Source organism: Sylvia atricapilla, chromosome 22 (assembly GCF_009819655.1).
Source record: "Sylvia atricapilla isolate bSylAtr1 chromosome 22, bSylAtr1.pri, whole genome shotgun sequence".
NCBI lineage: Eukaryota > Metazoa > Chordata > Aves > Passeriformes > Sylviidae > Sylvia > Sylvia atricapilla.
The window spans coordinates 1,287,588-1,303,139 of NC_089161.1; the positions used below are offsets into that span (position 1 = coordinate 1,287,588).

General features: G+C 43.4%; 1 protein-coding gene and 2 long non-coding RNA genes across 4 annotated transcripts; 1 reads left to right on the plus strand and 2 right to left on the minus strand.

The window, feature by feature from the left end:
• The first annotated feature begins 2,644 nt into the window (after window positions 1–2,644).
• On the plus strand, window positions 2,645–4,339 carry LOC136370882 (uncharacterized). The gene is made up of 2 exons (XR_010745252.1): window positions 2,645–3,221; window positions 4,056–4,339. It is a non-coding gene; the product is annotated as an uncharacterized lncRNA (long non-coding RNA).
• On the minus strand, window positions 4,065–4,971 carry LOC136370883 (uncharacterized). 2 transcript variants are annotated; one of them, XR_010745254.1, is made up of 3 exons: window positions 4,837–4,971; window positions 4,474–4,579; window positions 4,065–4,320 (listed from the first exon to the last, which is right to left on the minus strand). It is a non-coding gene; the product is annotated as an uncharacterized lncRNA (long non-coding RNA). The 2 variants fall into 2 exon arrangements; XR_010745253.1 differs by having other exon boundaries at window positions 4,834–4,971.
• A 110-nt stretch (window positions 4,972–5,081) lies between these two features.
• UBE2J2 (ubiquitin conjugating enzyme E2 J2) lies at window positions 5,082–12,122 on the minus strand. The gene is made up of 7 exons (XM_066334123.1): window positions 11,933–12,122; window positions 11,072–11,202; window positions 9,543–9,583; window positions 8,533–8,635; window positions 8,272–8,410; window positions 6,609–6,689; window positions 5,082–5,412 (listed from the first exon to the last, which is right to left on the minus strand). Exons 2-7 carry the CDS (start codon window positions 11,200–11,202, stop codon window positions 5,125–5,127), a joined length of 783 nt encoding a protein of 260 aa, XP_066190220.1. The 5' UTR covers window positions 11,933–12,122; the 3' UTR covers window positions 5,082–5,124.
• Window positions 12,123–15,552: the final 3,430 nt, after the last annotated feature.

Here is a 15,552-nt window from a genome sequence, read left to right on the forward strand (position 1 = left end):
TTAAATCCCCACATTCCAAATAAATTCTCTCCCAATATTCCCATTAAATCTCCACATTCCCATTAAATCTCCACATTCCCATTAAATCTCCACATTCCCATTAAATTCCCTGCCTCATTCCCATTAAATCTCCGCATTCCCATTAAATTCCCTCCCCACATTCCCATTAAATCTCCACATTCCCATTAAATCTCCGCATTCCCAATAAATTCCCTGCCTCATTCCCATTAAATCCCCACATTCCCATTAAATCTCCACATTCCCATTAAATCTCCGCATTCCCAATAAATTCCCTGCCTCATTCCCATTAAATCCCCACATTCCCATTAAATCCCCACATTCCCATTAAATTCTCTCCCCACATTCCCAATAAATTCCCTGCCCGCATTCCCATTCCCATCAAATCCCCACGTTCCCATTAAATTCCCTCCCAATATTCCCATTAAATCCCCACATTCCCAATAAATTCCCTGCCTCATTCCCATTAAATCCCCACATTCCCATTAAATTCCCAGAAAATGGAGCGGCTCCTCCCCTTCTCTATCCCGGGAAAAAAAAAAAAAACCGAGGTGTGTGTTTTTTTTGGTTTTTTTTTTTTTTTTTTTTTTTTTTTCCCTGGGAATTCGGAGCTCTCGGATTTTTCCTGGGAATTCTGAGCTCTCAACTCGGTTGTTTTTTTGGTGGGGTTTTTTTTGGGAATTCTGAGCTCTCGGCAGCGCTGGAAATCTGCAGTTTGGGGAAATTCATCCCCAGCCTGGGGATGGGCGGAATTCCCAGTTTATTCCCAGTTTGGGATGCTCCATTCCCAGTTTGGATACGGCAGAATTCCCAGTTTATTCCCAGTTTGGGATGTCCCATTCCCAGTTTGGATGGGGCAGAATTCCCAGTTTATTCCCAGTTTGGGATGTCCCATTCCCAGTTTGGATGGGGCAGAATTCCCAGTTTATTCCCAGTTTGGGATGTCCCATTCCCAGTTTGGATGGGGCAGAATTCCCAGTTTATTCCCAGTTTGGGATGTCCCATTCCCAGTTTGGATGGGGCAGAATTCCCAGTTTATTCCCAGTTTGGGATGTCCCATTCCCAGTTTGGATGGGGCAGAATTCCCAGTTTATTCCCAGTTTGGGATGTCCCATTCCCAGTTTGGACACGGCAGAATTCCCAGTTTATTCCCAGTTTGGGATGTCCCATTCCCAGTTTGGATGGAGCAGAATTCCCAGTTTATTCCCAGTTTGGGATGTCCCATTCCCAGTTTGGACACGGCAGAATTCCCAGTTTATTCCCAGTTTGGGATGTCCCATTCCCAGTTTGGATGGGGCAGAATTCCCAGTTTATTCCCAGTTTGGGATGTTCAAACCGGGAAAATCCAGCCCCAGGCTCAGTTTAGGAATTCCCCAAATCAAATCCCAGCCGGAATTTTGGGATTTTCTGGAATTTTTTAGGCTCCTTCCCAGCTCGGGAATATCCCAAAATTCCTTAAAAATCGCTCCCAGGGTGGAATTTTTGGGATGTTCCGGAAACTTTTTTTTTTTTTTTTTTTAATTATTATTATTTTATGGGATTTTTTTTTCCTGGAATTTTGGGATTTTCTGGAATTTTGGGGCTCAGCTCAGGAATAGCCCCAAATTCCCGATTTTCCGACACGACGGCGCCACCTCGTGGCCGATCCCATAAAAAAACAGCGAAATTCCCGAAAAAAAAAAAAACAGGGAAAAAATTCCCAAATTTCTGCCGCTCCCAAATGGGAAATAAACCGGAAATAATTCCAGCGCTAATTAAGAATTCCTAATTAACGCTAATGAGCCTTTCCTGGTTTGGAAAAGAATTTCCAGGAATTTGGGAATGTTTGGGAGTTTTTATGGAATTAATTCCCTTTTTTTTGTGTGTGTGTGTTTTTTTTTTTTTTTCCCACTGGAAATGGGATTTTCCTGCTTTAAAAATCTGATTTTTTTTCCCATTAAAAAGGCATCGCCTCGTTCATTGATTTCCCCGATAAATTAATCATTAATTAGCAGGAATTTTTAATGAGAATTAATTATTATGAGCAGGAAGGAGCCGATTTTTCCCACTGGAAATGGGATTTTCCTGCTTTAAAAATCCGATTTTTTTCCCATTAAAAAGGCATCGCCTCGTTCATTGATCTCCCTGATAAATTAATCACTAATTACTAGCGCTAATAGTAATTAATAATTAATAACGATGCCAACAGATCCCAAATTCACCTTCAGGAGCACAAGGATTAAAGGAATCATCAGAATTATTAACGATGAAGCGAAAACCCGACTGGAAAAGGCAAAAAAATCAGGAAAAAAAGCGATTTTTTAAACGTTTTATTTTTGAACTGAAATCTTCCCCCGTTCCATTTCCTCCCAAGGAATTTTTCTTTCTTTTTCCTAAAAAAAAACAGCTCCAGAAATTTGATTTTTCAGGGATTTTTTTTTATTCTGAATAAACCACAAACGCGCCGCCGGTGCCGCTCCTCGACCTCGGGAAAAACTCCAGGGAAAAAGGGAAAAATTCCCCCCAAAATTCAATTTTTTATTCCAAAAAAAAGAAGGTTTCTTTAGGAAAAAAAAAAAATTCTTCCATTTTTAAATTCGAACCAATTTTCCAGAAAGAATTTTTTTTTTTTTTTTTGAAATTTAATTTTTTCCCTCCTTTTGTTAATTCTTTTTTTTCGGTTGTTTTTTGGTTTTTTTTTTTTTTTGGTTTGGGGGAAGAGAAAAATCAGGATTTTCCTGAATTCCCCAAGAAAATAAAAATCAACTCCCCTCCAAAATAAAACTCCACGACCTGGGAAGGGCAAAAAAAAAAATCCCAAATTTTCTACCCAAAAAGTCCCTTTAATTTGGAATTAAAAACTCAACAAGAGTCAAAATTTGCTGAAGAATTCCCAAATTTCAACCCAAGATGGAGAAGAACCCCACAAACCAAAGTGGTCACCAACAAAGGCTGGAGTTCCCAACCCAAAATCCCACCAGGACCCAAAAACCCCCCAAATTTCCCAATTAAAAACTCAGTGGAGTTTTAATTTTAATTTAATTGGAGTCAAAAATGTGCTGGAGAATTTTCAATTTTCAACCCAGAGATGGAGGAGAATTCCACAACCCAAAATGTCTTCCCAAAATCCCATCACGACCCTGGAAGGCAAAAAACCCCAAATTTTCCACCCAAAAAGTCCCACTCCAAAGAAACCCATTAAATCCTGAATTAAAAACTCAACAGTCAAAAATTTGCTGAAGAATTTTCCAAATTTCCAATCCAGAGATGGAGGAGAACCCAACGCGTCTCACCAACAAATTTCAGACTTCTCAACCCAAAATTCCACCATGACCCAGGAAAGGCCAAAAAAATTCCCAACTAAAAACTCAACAGAGCCAAAAATTTGCTGAAGAATTTTCCAATTTCCAATCCGGAGATGGAGGAGAACCCAACGCACCTCACCATCAACACTTTGTCCTCTCAACCCAAAACCCCACCACGACCCAGGAACGACCAGAAACCCCCCAAATTTCCCCCTGTGACCCCCAAACCCCCACTATCATTTGGTCTGCTGCAGGGTGGGCTGTGTTTCCCCCTCACTCCTGTGCTCTGCTCCTCAGCAGGATTTCACTGCTCCCAATTCAAAACTCAACGGAGTCAAAAATTTGCTGGAGAATTTTCCATTTCCAATCCAGAGATGGAGGAGATCTCTACAACCCAAAGTGTCAGACCAACAAATCTTTGTCTTCTCAACCCAAAACCCCACCACGACCCAGGAAAGGCCAAAAAAAATTCCCAATTCAAAACTCAACAGAGCCAAAAATTTGCTGAAGAATTTTCCAATTTCCAATCTGGAGATGGAGGAGAACCCAACACGCCTCACCATCAACACTTTGTCCTCTCAACCCAAAACCCCACCACGACCCAGGAACGACCAGAACCCCCCCAAATTTCCCCCTGTGACCCCCAAACCCCCACTATCATTTGGTCTGCTGCAGGGTGGGCTGTGTTTCCCCCTCACTCCTGTGCTCTGCTCCTCAGCAGGATTTCACTGCTCCCAATTCAAAACTCAACAGAGTCAAAAATTTGCTGGAGAATTTTCCATTTTCAATCCACACGTGGAGGAGATCTCTACAACCCAAAGTGTCAGACCAACAAATCTTTGTCTTCTCAACCCAAAACCCCACCACGACCCAGGAAAGGCCAAAAAAATTCCCAATTCAAAACTCAACAGAGCCAAACATTTGCTGAAGAATTTTCCAATTTCCAATCCAGAGATAGAGGAGAACTCCACAACCCAAAATGGCCTCCCAATAACGCTTGGAGTTCTCAACCCAAAACCTCACCACAATATGGGAAAGGCCAAAAAAAATTCCCAATTCAAAACTCAACAGAGCCAAAAATTTGCTGAAGAATTTTACAAATTTCCAATCCAGAGATGGAGGAGAACCCAACGCCTCTCACCAACAAATTTCAGACTTCTCAACCCAAAACCCCACCACGACCCAGGAAAGGCCAAAAAATTCCCAATTCAAAACTCAACAGAGTCAAAAATTTGCTGAAGAATTTTCCAATTTCCAATCCGGAGATCCCAACACGCCTCACCAACCAATTTCACTTCTCAACCCAAAACTCCACCACAACCCAGGAACGACCAGAAACCCCCCAAATTTTCCCCTGTGACCCCCAAACCCCACTATCATTTGGTCTGCTGCAGGGTGGGCTGTGTTTCCCCCTCACTGCTGTGCTCTGCTCCTCAGCAGGATTTCACTGCTCCCAATTAAAAACTCAACGGAGTCAAAAATCTGCGGGAGAATTTTCCATTTTCAATCCACACGTGGAGGAGATCTCCACAACCCAAAGTGTCAGACCAACCAATCTTTGTCTTCTCAACCCAAAACCCCACCACGACCCAGGAAAGGCCAAAAAAATTCCCAATTCAAAACTCAACAGAGCCAAAAATTTGCTGAAGAATTTTCCAATTTCCAATCCGGAGATCCCAACATGCCTCACCAACCAATTTCACTTCTCAACCCAAAACCCCACCACGACCCAGGAACGACCAGAACCCCCCCAGATTTCCCCCTGTGACCCCCAAACCCCCACTATCATTTGGTCTGCTGCAGGGTGGGCTGTGTTTCCCCCTCACTCCTGTGCTATGCTCCGCAGCACGTATTTCACTGTGTAGGCGAAGGCGGCGAAGCCCACGATGACAAACAAGTTCGCCAGGGCTCCCCCCAAGAGTCCGTGGTTCCTGTGGGGCTGCTGCAGCACCCCGGGGTGTCCCCCCAGCCCCACGGGGGGCCCCTGCAGCAGGGGGTGCCCGTGGTGGTGCCCAAAATGGGCCTCCCCGTCCGGAACCACGTCGGGGAGAGGCAGAGACGGAGGTCTGGAGCTCAGCTCGTCTTGTGCTTTCTGCTTTTGTTTGATTTCCTGGAGGGGGAAAAGTGGAAATTGGGGTGATTTTGGGGGTTTTGTTTGCATTCATGGGGAACAGGAGAGAAAATTTGGGTGATTTGGGGCTTTTGTTTGATTTCCTGGGGATCAGTAGAGAAAATTGGGGTGATTTTGGAGGCTTTTGATTTCCTGGGGATCAGGAAAGAAAATTGGGGTGATTTTGGGGCTTTTGTTTGATTTCCTGGAGGGGGAAAAGTGGAAATTGGGGTGATTTTGGGGGCTTTTGTTTGATTTCCTGGGAAACAGGAGAGAAAATTGGGGTGATTTTGGGGCTTTTGATTTCCTGGGGAGCAGGGGAGAAAATTGGGATGATTTGGGGCTTTTGTTTGATTTTCTGCATGGGAAAGTGGAATTTGGGGTGATTTGGGTGCCTTTGATTTCCTGCAGAGAGGGAGGGGTGAGAAGTGGAAATTGGGGTGATTTTGGAGGGGCTTTTGTTTGATTTCCTGGGAAACAGGAGAGAAAATTGAGGTGATTTGGGAGCTTTTGATTTCCTGGGGAGCAGGAGAGAATTGGGGTGATTTTGGGGCTTTTGTTTGATTTCCTGGAGGGGAAAAGTGGAAATTGGGGTGATTTGGGGGGCTTTTGTTTGATTTCCTGGGGAACAGGAGAGAAAATTGAGGTGATTTGGGGGCTTTTGATTTCCTGGGGATCAGGAGAGAAAATTGGGGTGATTTTGGAGGCTTTTGTTTGATTTCCTGGGAAATAAGAGAGAAAATTCAGTGGGAAAGTGGAAATTGGGATGATTTTGGGGCTTTTGTAAGATTTCCTGGTGAGGGAAAGAGAAAATTGGGGTGATTTGAGGGCTTTTGTTTGATTTTCTGCACGGGAAAGTGGAAATTGGGGTGATTTGGGTGGTTTTTGTTTGATTTCGTGTAAAAAGGGAGAGAACTGAATGGTAAAAAGGGAAATTTGGGATGATTTGGGGGCTTTTATTTGCACATCCAAAAAGAAAATAATCTCTTTTTTTTTTTGTGCCCCACTCTCCTGCAGCCTTCACTCAGTGGGAATTATTCAGAATGAAAACTTTCCCAAAAAAATCACATTTCCAAAAGGAACAAAAAATCCTGGGAAAATCCTCAACAGGAAAAGCCAAAGAAGCCCAGAAAAGGGAATTTTGATAACAAAAAAAAAAAAAAAAAAATGAATTAATTCAGGAATTATTTCCTTACCTCCACCACTTCAGGGAAGAGCTCACAGAAGACTTTATCTTTTAAATTAAACGCTAAGCTCTGTGCAGCCAGCTGCCTTTTCTGGGGAGGAAAAATAATAAAAGAGCAGATTTTTTAGCAATTTCATCAAAATTCCATCCATTTCTTTCAGTTCCACCCCTGATTTCCCACAAGGATGGTGCAAACCTGACCCCAAGTGGGTTTTGACACTTCAAACCTCAAATTTTTGAAGGATTTTTCCCTGAAATTGATGTTTGGGGAGAGAAATTTTGTTAATTTTTGACCCTGTGGGATCTGTGGTAAAGGCTGGAAAATCCCAAGCAGGTTTTATCCCTGAAATATCCCAAATTCCTAAAGCTTCAAAAGTAATTATAAGTCTTAAAATGGAGCATTTTTCACTAAAATCAATGTTTCTAGGTAGAATTTTTGTTCATTTTTGATCCTCTGGGAAAACTGTGAACCCCAAGCAGGTTTTATCCCAAATTCTCCCAAATTCCCAACGTTTCCCAAATGGATTTTAACACTTTAAACGTCAGATCTGTGAGCATTTTTCACTAAAACTGGTGTTTATAGAGGTTAATTTTTGATCCTCTGAGAACACAGTGAACCCCAAAGAGGTTTTATCCCAAATTTCCCCCAATCCCACCCCGTGGGACTCACGGTGAACTCGGAGGTCTCGATGCTGCCCAGGGAATTGATGTTTTTAGGCAGAAATTTTGTAATTTTCGATCCTCTGAGAACACAGTGAACCCCAAACAGGTTTTATCCCAAATTCCCAACTCTTCCCAAATGGACTTTAACACTTCAAACACCAGATCTGTGAGTGCCATTGACTGCAACTGATGTTTACAGATAGAATTTTTGTTATTTTTGATCCTCTGGGAACACAATGAACCCCAAACTGGTTTTATCCCAAATTTCCCCCCAATCCCACCCCGTGGGACTCATGATGAACTCGGAGGTCTCGATGCTGCCCAGGGAATTGATGTTTTTAGGCAGAATTTTGCTAATTTTCGATCCTGTGGTAAAGCTGTGAACCCCAAAGAGGTTTTATCCCAAATTTCCCCCCCAATCCCACCCCGTGGGACTCACGGTGAACTCGGAGGTCTCGATGCTGCCCAGGGAATTGATGTTTTTAGGCAGAAATTTTGTAATTTTTGATCCTGTGGTAAAGCTGTGAACCCCAAACAGGTTTTATCCCAAATTCCCTCCCAATCCCATCCCATGGGACTCATGGTGAACTCGGAGGTCTCGATGCTGCCCAGGGAATTGATGTTTTTAGGCAGAAATTTTGTTAATTTTTGATCCTCTGGGAAAACTGTGAACCCCAAAGAGGTTTTATCCCAAATTTCCCCCCAATCCCATCCCGTGGGACTCACGGTGAACTCGGAGGTCTCGATGCTGCCCAGGGAATTGATGTTTTTAGGCAGAATTTTTATTATTTTTGATCCTCTGAGAACACAATGAACCCCAAACTGGTTTTATCCCAAATTTCCCCCAATCCCACCCCGTGGGACTCACGGTGAACTCGGAGGTCTCGATGCTGCCCAGGGAATTGATGTTTTTAGGCAGAATTTTTATTATTTTTGATCCTCTGAGAACACAGTGAACCCCAAACAGGTTTTATCCCAAATTTCCCCCAATCCCACCCCGTGGGACTCACGGTGAACTCGGAGGTCTCGATGCTGCCCAGGGTGGGCCCTTTCTCCACCATGAAGCTGAGCAGCCCCGTCAGGATGGTGGACACCGACCACGCCGGGTTCCACGTGTCCGGGTGGAAATCCGTGATGGATAGACACAACCTTCCCAAGGAAAAAACAAAAAAAAACCACCAAAAACAACCCCTCCAAAAAAAAGAAATAAAGAGGCAGGAACAGGGATTTGGGATGGGATGGGATGGGGTTTTTTGGGGAGGAATCTTTACCTGGTGTTGCATTTGAACCTTCCGTTGGGGGTGATCATATAAATACTGGGAGGTTTGAAAGGGAACTCGCGAGGGAAGATGAGTTTGCCGTGGTAATATCCACCTGTGGAGTGGGGGAATTAATTTATTGTTCAGTTGGAGCTCGTTAATTAATTCCCATTCCCAGGTCTCGGCCCCATTTTCCACCCCGATTCCAATCTCCTTGTTTTATATCTGCTCCTCAACTACCCAAAAAATGGGTGAAATAAATGATATTTCATAAATAATTTCCACCCCAATTCCAATTTCCATCTCAAATTCCTTCTGCTTTATTCCTTCTCCTAAATACCTAAAAAATGGGTTAAGTAAATGATATTTCATAAATAATTCCTACCCCAATTCCTGTTCCCATCCCGTTCCCACCCCAATTCCAATTCCTCTGCTTTATTCCTTCTCCTAGATACCCCAAAAATGGGTGAAATAAATGATATTTCATATATAATTTCCACCCCAATTCCAATTCCCATCCCAATTCCCTTGCTTTATTTCTGCTCCTTAACTACCCAAAAATGGGTGAAATAAATGATATTTCATATATAATTTCCACCCCAATCCCAATTTCCATCCCAAATCCCCATGCTTTATTTCTGCTCCTAAATACCTCAGAAAATGGGTTAAAAAATGATATTCAACATATAATTCCCACCCCAATTCCCATCCCCAATCCCCTCTGCTTTATTTCTGCTCCTAAATACCCAAAAAATGGGTTAAATAAATGACATTTCATATATAATTTCCACCCCAATTCCAATTCCCATCCCAATTCCCTCTGCTTTATTCCTTCTCCTAAACAACTCCAAAATATTAAAATTCAAGTTTAACCTAAATTTTATTTTATTAAAACTTTTGAAGCCTCCCCATTTTTTCCTGTCTTTCCCAGGTTTTTAAGCTGTTTTTAGTGGGATTATTTGGCCTTTTCCCACCCCTGGAATTCCTGAATTTCCATGCAAACCCCATGGGGAGGGATTTACCTTCATAGGGGGTGAGCTCGGGGCCCCTCACCACGTAGTGCCTGGAAAAAAGGGGATGGACAGTGGGAAATCACAAATATCCCATAAAAAATCCACCCAGGATCGACCTCAGGCAGAGTTTCCTCCTCCTCCCCAGACTGAAGGAGAGAGGGTCAGACTGGATGGATTGGGAAATCCTCTTCTGCCCAGGAGGGGAAATAATCCCAAATTCCATCCCCAGTTCCCATCCCTGTCCTCAATTCCCACCCCAATTCCAATTCCCATCCCAAATTCTCCACCTCCAGTCCTCCATGCTCAATTCCCTTCCCAGTTCCCCATCCCCAATTCCCAATCCCAAACTCTCCAATCCCCATTCCCATCCTAATTCCCACTTCCATCCCCAATTCCTATCCCCGTCCTCAATTTCCCATCCCCAATCCCCCATTTCCAGCCCTCCCCTTTTCCTCCCCAATTCCCATCCCACTCCCAGCTCCAATTCTCCATCCCAAATCCCCCATCTCCAACTCTCCTCCTCCAATTCCCATCCCATTCACTATTCCCAATCTCCATTCCCAATTCCCAAATTCCTCGAATTCCAACCCCACCATTACAGGATGTTGGAAGGCAGGGGCTCAGCACAGATCCCTAAATCCCATCCCAAACTCCCCAAATCCCATCCCAAATCCCAAATCCCACCCCAAACTCCCCAAATCCCAAACCCCACCATTCCAGGATGTTGGAGGGCAGGGGCTCAGCACAGATGTAAGGCACAGGATCCTTTTTGATCCTCCCCTATTCCCTAAATCCCAAATCTCCACTTACCAATCCCCAAATCCCATCCCAAATCCCACCATTCCAGGATGTTGGAGGGCTGGAGCTCAGCACAGATCCCCAAATCCCAAATCCCACCCCAAACTCCCCAAATCCCAAACTCCACCATTCCAGGATGCTGGAGGGCAGTAGCCCAGCACAGATCCCCAAATCCCACCCCAAACTCCCCAAATCCCATTCCAAATCCCAAATCCCATCCCAAACTCCCCAAATCCCAAACCCCACCATTCCAGGATGTTGGAGGGCAGGAGCCCAGCACAGATCCCCAAATCCCACCCCAAACTCCCCAAATCCCAACCCGACCATTCCAGGATGTTGGAGGGCAGGGGCTCAGCACAGATGTGAGGCACAGGATCCTTTTTGATCCTCCCATATTCCCTATTCCCTAAATCCCAAATCTCCACTTCCCAATCCCCAAATCCCATCCCAAATCCCCCAAATCCAAACCCCACCATTCCAGGATGTTGGAGGGCAGGGGCTCAGCACAGATCCCCAAATCCCACCCCAAACTCCCTAAATTCCACCCCAAACTCCAAATCCCACCCCAAACTCCCCAAATCCCATCCCAAACTCCCCAAATTCCCAAATCCCACCATTCCAGGATGTTGGAGGGCAGGGGCTCAGCACAGATCCCCAAATCCCAAATCCCACCCCAAAATTCCCAAATCCGACCCCAAAATCCCAAATCCCACCCCAAACTCCCCAAATCCCAAGCCCACCATTCCAGGATGTTGGAGGGCAGGGGCTCAGCACAGATGTAAGGCACAGGATCCTTTTTGATCCTCAGGTAATCCTGCTTCAGCCTCTGCGTCGCCGTGGTCGGGGCCCTCTTATTGCTGCTGCTGCTCATCTAATTAACGACACCTCGTTAGATTAATTAAAACTCAACCCGCTCACGAATGCCGTTTTAATAAGCGCAGAGCTTCAGAGAACGTTTCTCTGAAAGGAGGAAAAAATAAGGGGGAAAAAAAGGGGGAAAAGAAGGAAAAATAAGGAAAAAAAAAAGGGGGAGAAATAAGGAAAAATGAGCAAAAAAAAGGAGGAAAAGGAAAAGAGGAAGGGAGGGACTGGAAGGGAGAGGAGAAAAGGGGAAAAAGAAGGATAAGAAGGGGACAAAAGCGGTAAAAGGAGGAGAAAAGGGGGAAGTGAGGACGGAGGGACTGAGGGGAAAATGGGAAAGGGAGAAAAGGGAAGAGAGGGAATGAAAGGGAGAGAGGGGAAAGAGGAACCAGACAGGGAGGGAAGAAGGAAAAGAGGAAGGACTGGAAAGGGAAAGGAAAAAGGGAGAAAAAGGAGGAAAAGGAGGAGAAAAATGGGGGAGAAAGGAGGAAGGACGGAGAGGGAAGGAAGGGAGGGAATGAAAGAGAAGGAAGGAAAGAGAGGGAAGGAAGAAGGGGTAGAGGAAGTGAGGCACTGAAACAGAGAAGCGAAAGGTGCGAAAGGGAGAGAGGAAAGGAGAGGAAGAAACAGACGGAGACGGGAAAAGGAGAAAGGGAGAACGGCAGAGAAGCGGGCAGAGACAGGAAGGCAGCTGGCCCGGCCGGCCCTCCCCGCTCGCTGCTGGCGCAGGCCCCGCTCACCTCTCCGCGGCCGCCAGGCCCCGGACGGCCGCTCCTGCCCGCGGCCGAGGGAGGGAGGCAGGCGGCGAGCGGCGGCCGGGCCGCGATGGCGGCGGAGCGGGCGGGGCGGGCGGCGGCGGCCGCGGCTTCCTCACGGCTCCTCCAGCCAAGATGGCGGCGCGGGGCGGCACTTCCGGGAAGGAGGGGGCACACTTCCGGGGGCTCGAGTCACTTCCGCTTTCTGTCACCCCCGCTTGTCACTTCCGCTTCCGGTGGCGCCATCGCTTCCGCTGTGGCGGAAACTCTGAGGGGAGGAAAGTGACTGGGAGCAGGCGCTATGTCGCGACATAACACGATAAACCCCCGCGATAACCGCACATGCCGAGCGGGAAGGGAGCCGCGGGACGATCCGGCCCTGCCCAGGACACGCCGACAGTCCCAGGCCGGGCACGGCAGCGGTGTGCGGACGCTGGCGGAACTTTGGTGGTGACAGATCCTGAGGGGAAAGGGAGCCGCAAACACCTCAAAAATTGAAAATTTACTAAATTAAAGTGCAGCTCAGTGCTGCGATTGAAAAACGTCGCGGTGTTGTCTTATTGTCCTTTCCTGAGGGATTGGCCTCGGCTGGTTTTCTCGTTATAAATACGAATATTTTCTCCAGATCTCGGTGTGCATAAAGCGGGAGGTGGAGCGAGGCTCTTTATGGAGTGACAGGAGAGAAAAGAGCGGCAAGATTTGGGTGAAAAGTGGGAAGAAATCTTTCCCTGAGAGGATGGTAAGGCCCTGGCGCAGATTTAAAAAAGAAATAACCTAAAAGAGCTCAAGGATTATTTTAAATAATTTTTTAGCCTGCCTTCCCAAATTCCCTTCCAGTTGCAGGTGTGTGGGGGACGCATCGCTTCCAGCTCTGAGCCCTGAGCTACGGCATTTCCCAGCTAAAATAATCCCCTGCTCCTTGAAGTTTTGTTATTAATTATTATTTTTAATAATTAATAATAATAATTAATTAATAATTAATTATTATTCATACAGTGCTCCTGAGTCAGGGCTCTTTTAATCCCTGCCCAAAATGCAATTTAGAAGTGGATTTGTTTGGGTTTTTTTCCCTTATTTTTTGGTGTTTTGTCCTCCCAAGGGGAAAAACATCTGGAGGAAAGAAAAAAACCCCAAAAAACTGGAAAAAACACCAGCAAGGATAATGGGAAAAGCATGGAAAAAATGCCAGGGATAAGGGAGAAAACCAGGGAAAAAAAAACCACCAGGAATAATGAGGAAAACCAGGAAAAAAATTGTCAGGAACAGGGATAAAGGAGAGAAAACCAGGAAAAAAAAACAGGAATAATGAGGAAAACCAGGAAAAAAATTGTCAGGGATAATGAGGAAAACCAGGAAAAAATACCAGAAAAATGATAAAACTCAGGATATTTTTTACTTTTCTGAATTAATTTAAAAAATATCGTGGTTTTGAGTGAGTCTTTGTGTGAGGAGCAAATTCACCTCCCCAGGAAATTCGGAATTTCAGGAGAAGCAGCAGGGGAAAACTGGATCCTCTTCTGGATCACGGGGAAATGGAATTTCCAAGTTTTCCTGCCACAATGAAAAAAAATCTCCCAATTTTTATAATAAAATAAAAATAATTCTGGACCTGCTGGAGACCCAAGTGGCGCCGCCAGAAAAACTCAGAAATTAAAATATTTGGGATTCAAACTGTTGGAAATGACAAAATAATTCAGGACTCGAGGAAAATGTCAATAAAAAAAACAAAACCCTCACATTGAGATGACTCCGGGGTGTGACAAAACCATCCCAGGGCAGGTGACATCAGCCTGGGCTCTGCACAAACACCAATTAACAATTCAATTAACAATTAACGCCCCCGTGTCAGCGGGGTGAGGCAACAGGGAGTGAGGAAAAAATAAAAAATAAAATTAAAATAAAAGGTTTGTCCGAGGTTGGGAAAAAGTTCCAAAGGTTTTGCAGCTTCCTCAGGTGGGTTTTTAGGGAGGTGGAGGTGGGGATTTGGGGGTTTGGGGCTTGTGGTGGGAGGGGAAATTAAATTTATTCTGAGGTTTGGGTTTTTGGGAGGTTTTTAAATTTTATTTTGTCGAGTTTTTTTAAATCTTTGTTTTGTCTGGGAGGTTTTTTAATCTTTATTTTGTCGAGGTTTTTTAATCTTTCTTTTGTCTGGGATGTTGTTTTTTATCTTTGTTTTGTCTGGGAGGTTTTTTAACTTTATTTTGTCGAGTTTTTTAATCTTTATTTTGTCTAGAGTTTTTTAATCTTTATTTTGTCTGGGTTTTTTTGTTTGTTTTGTCTGGGAGGTTTTTTTAACTTTATTTTGTCTGTTTTTTTTTTTTAATCTTTATTTTGTTGGGTTTTTTAAATCTTTTTTGTCTGGGAGGTTTTTTTATCTTTGGGAGTTTTTTTGATCTTTTTTGTTTTGTCTGGGAGATTTTTTTAACTTTATTTTGTCGAGTTTTTTTAATCCTTATTTTGTCTGGGTTTTTTTTAAACTTTATTTTGTCTGGAGTTTTTTTAATCTTTGTTTTGTCTGGGTTTTTTTCACTTTATTTTGTCTGGGAGGTTTTTTATCTTTGTTTTTTCTGGGAGGATTTTTATCTTTGTCTGGGTGGTTTTTTGGCCTTTTTTGTTTCATCTGGGAGTTTTTTTGATCTTTTTTGTTTTGTCTAGGAGGTTTTTAAACTTTATTTTGTCGAGTTTTTTTAATCTTTTTTTTTGATCTTTATTTTGTTGGCTTTTTTTAGTGTTTTTTTGTCTGTGAGGTTTTTTTATCTTTGGGAGTTTTTTTGATCTTTTTTGTTTTGTCTGGGAGATTTTTTTAACTTTATTTTGTCTGGAGTTTTTTTAATCCTTATTTTGTCTGGGTTTTTTTTAAACTTTATTTTGTCTGTGGAGTTTTTTTAATCTTTGTTTTGTCTGGGAGGTTTTTTAATCTTTATTTTGTCGAGTTTTTTTAATCTTTATTTTGTCTGGGTTGTTTTTTATCTTTGTTTTGTCTGGGAGTTTTTTTAATCTTTGTTTTGTCTGAGAGGTTTTTTTGATCTTTTTTGTTTTGTCTGGGAGGTTTTTAAACTTTATTTTCTCTGGGGTTTTTTTTAATATTTGTTTTGTCTGGGAGTTTTTTTGCTTTGTTTTGTCTGTGAGTTTTTTAATCTTTACATAAAACACATAACGAACATAATACAAATCCAAACACATTACATCTGAATATATTATAAACAAAATATATTCCATAAACACAGTACAAACATAAAAAATATAACACAAACCATATAAAACCCACAAACATAGACAGAAATATCATTAATTAAAGAGCTCAGGGCAGATTTTGGGCTCTCCCCAAAGACTCCCAGAGCTCTGAACAAATCCAGAATATTTCCCTGTGTCCTGGTGCTTTGGGGTTGGCTTTAGCACCATTTTAAACCTTCATTTTTTTAATTTCTTTTTTCCAAAAGCAGCTTTTTGTTTTGTTTTCTTGTTGTTGTTTCCCTGAACCTTTCCCTGCGCAGCAAAAACCCAAAATCCTGATTTTTTTTTTTATTATTATTTTTATTTAAGTCTTCCACCAAACTCTGGAAATCCTCTGAGCTGGAAACTATGGAATTCACAGCTGGATTTAT

Coding starts and splice junctions, on each gene's coding strand:
- UBE2J2 (XM_066334123.1), bottom strand. CDS start 11,202: ATGAGCAGCAGCAGCAATAAGAGGGCCCCGACCACGGCGACGCAGAGG. Junction 8,636..9,542: donor CGAGCTCACCCCCTATGAAG/GTAAATCCCTCC, acceptor CCCACTCCACAG/GTGGATATTACCACGGCAAA. Junction 6,690..8,271: donor TCGAGACCTCCGAGTTCACC/GTGAGTCCCACG, acceptor TTTCCTCCCCAG/AAAAGGCAGCTGGCTGCACA.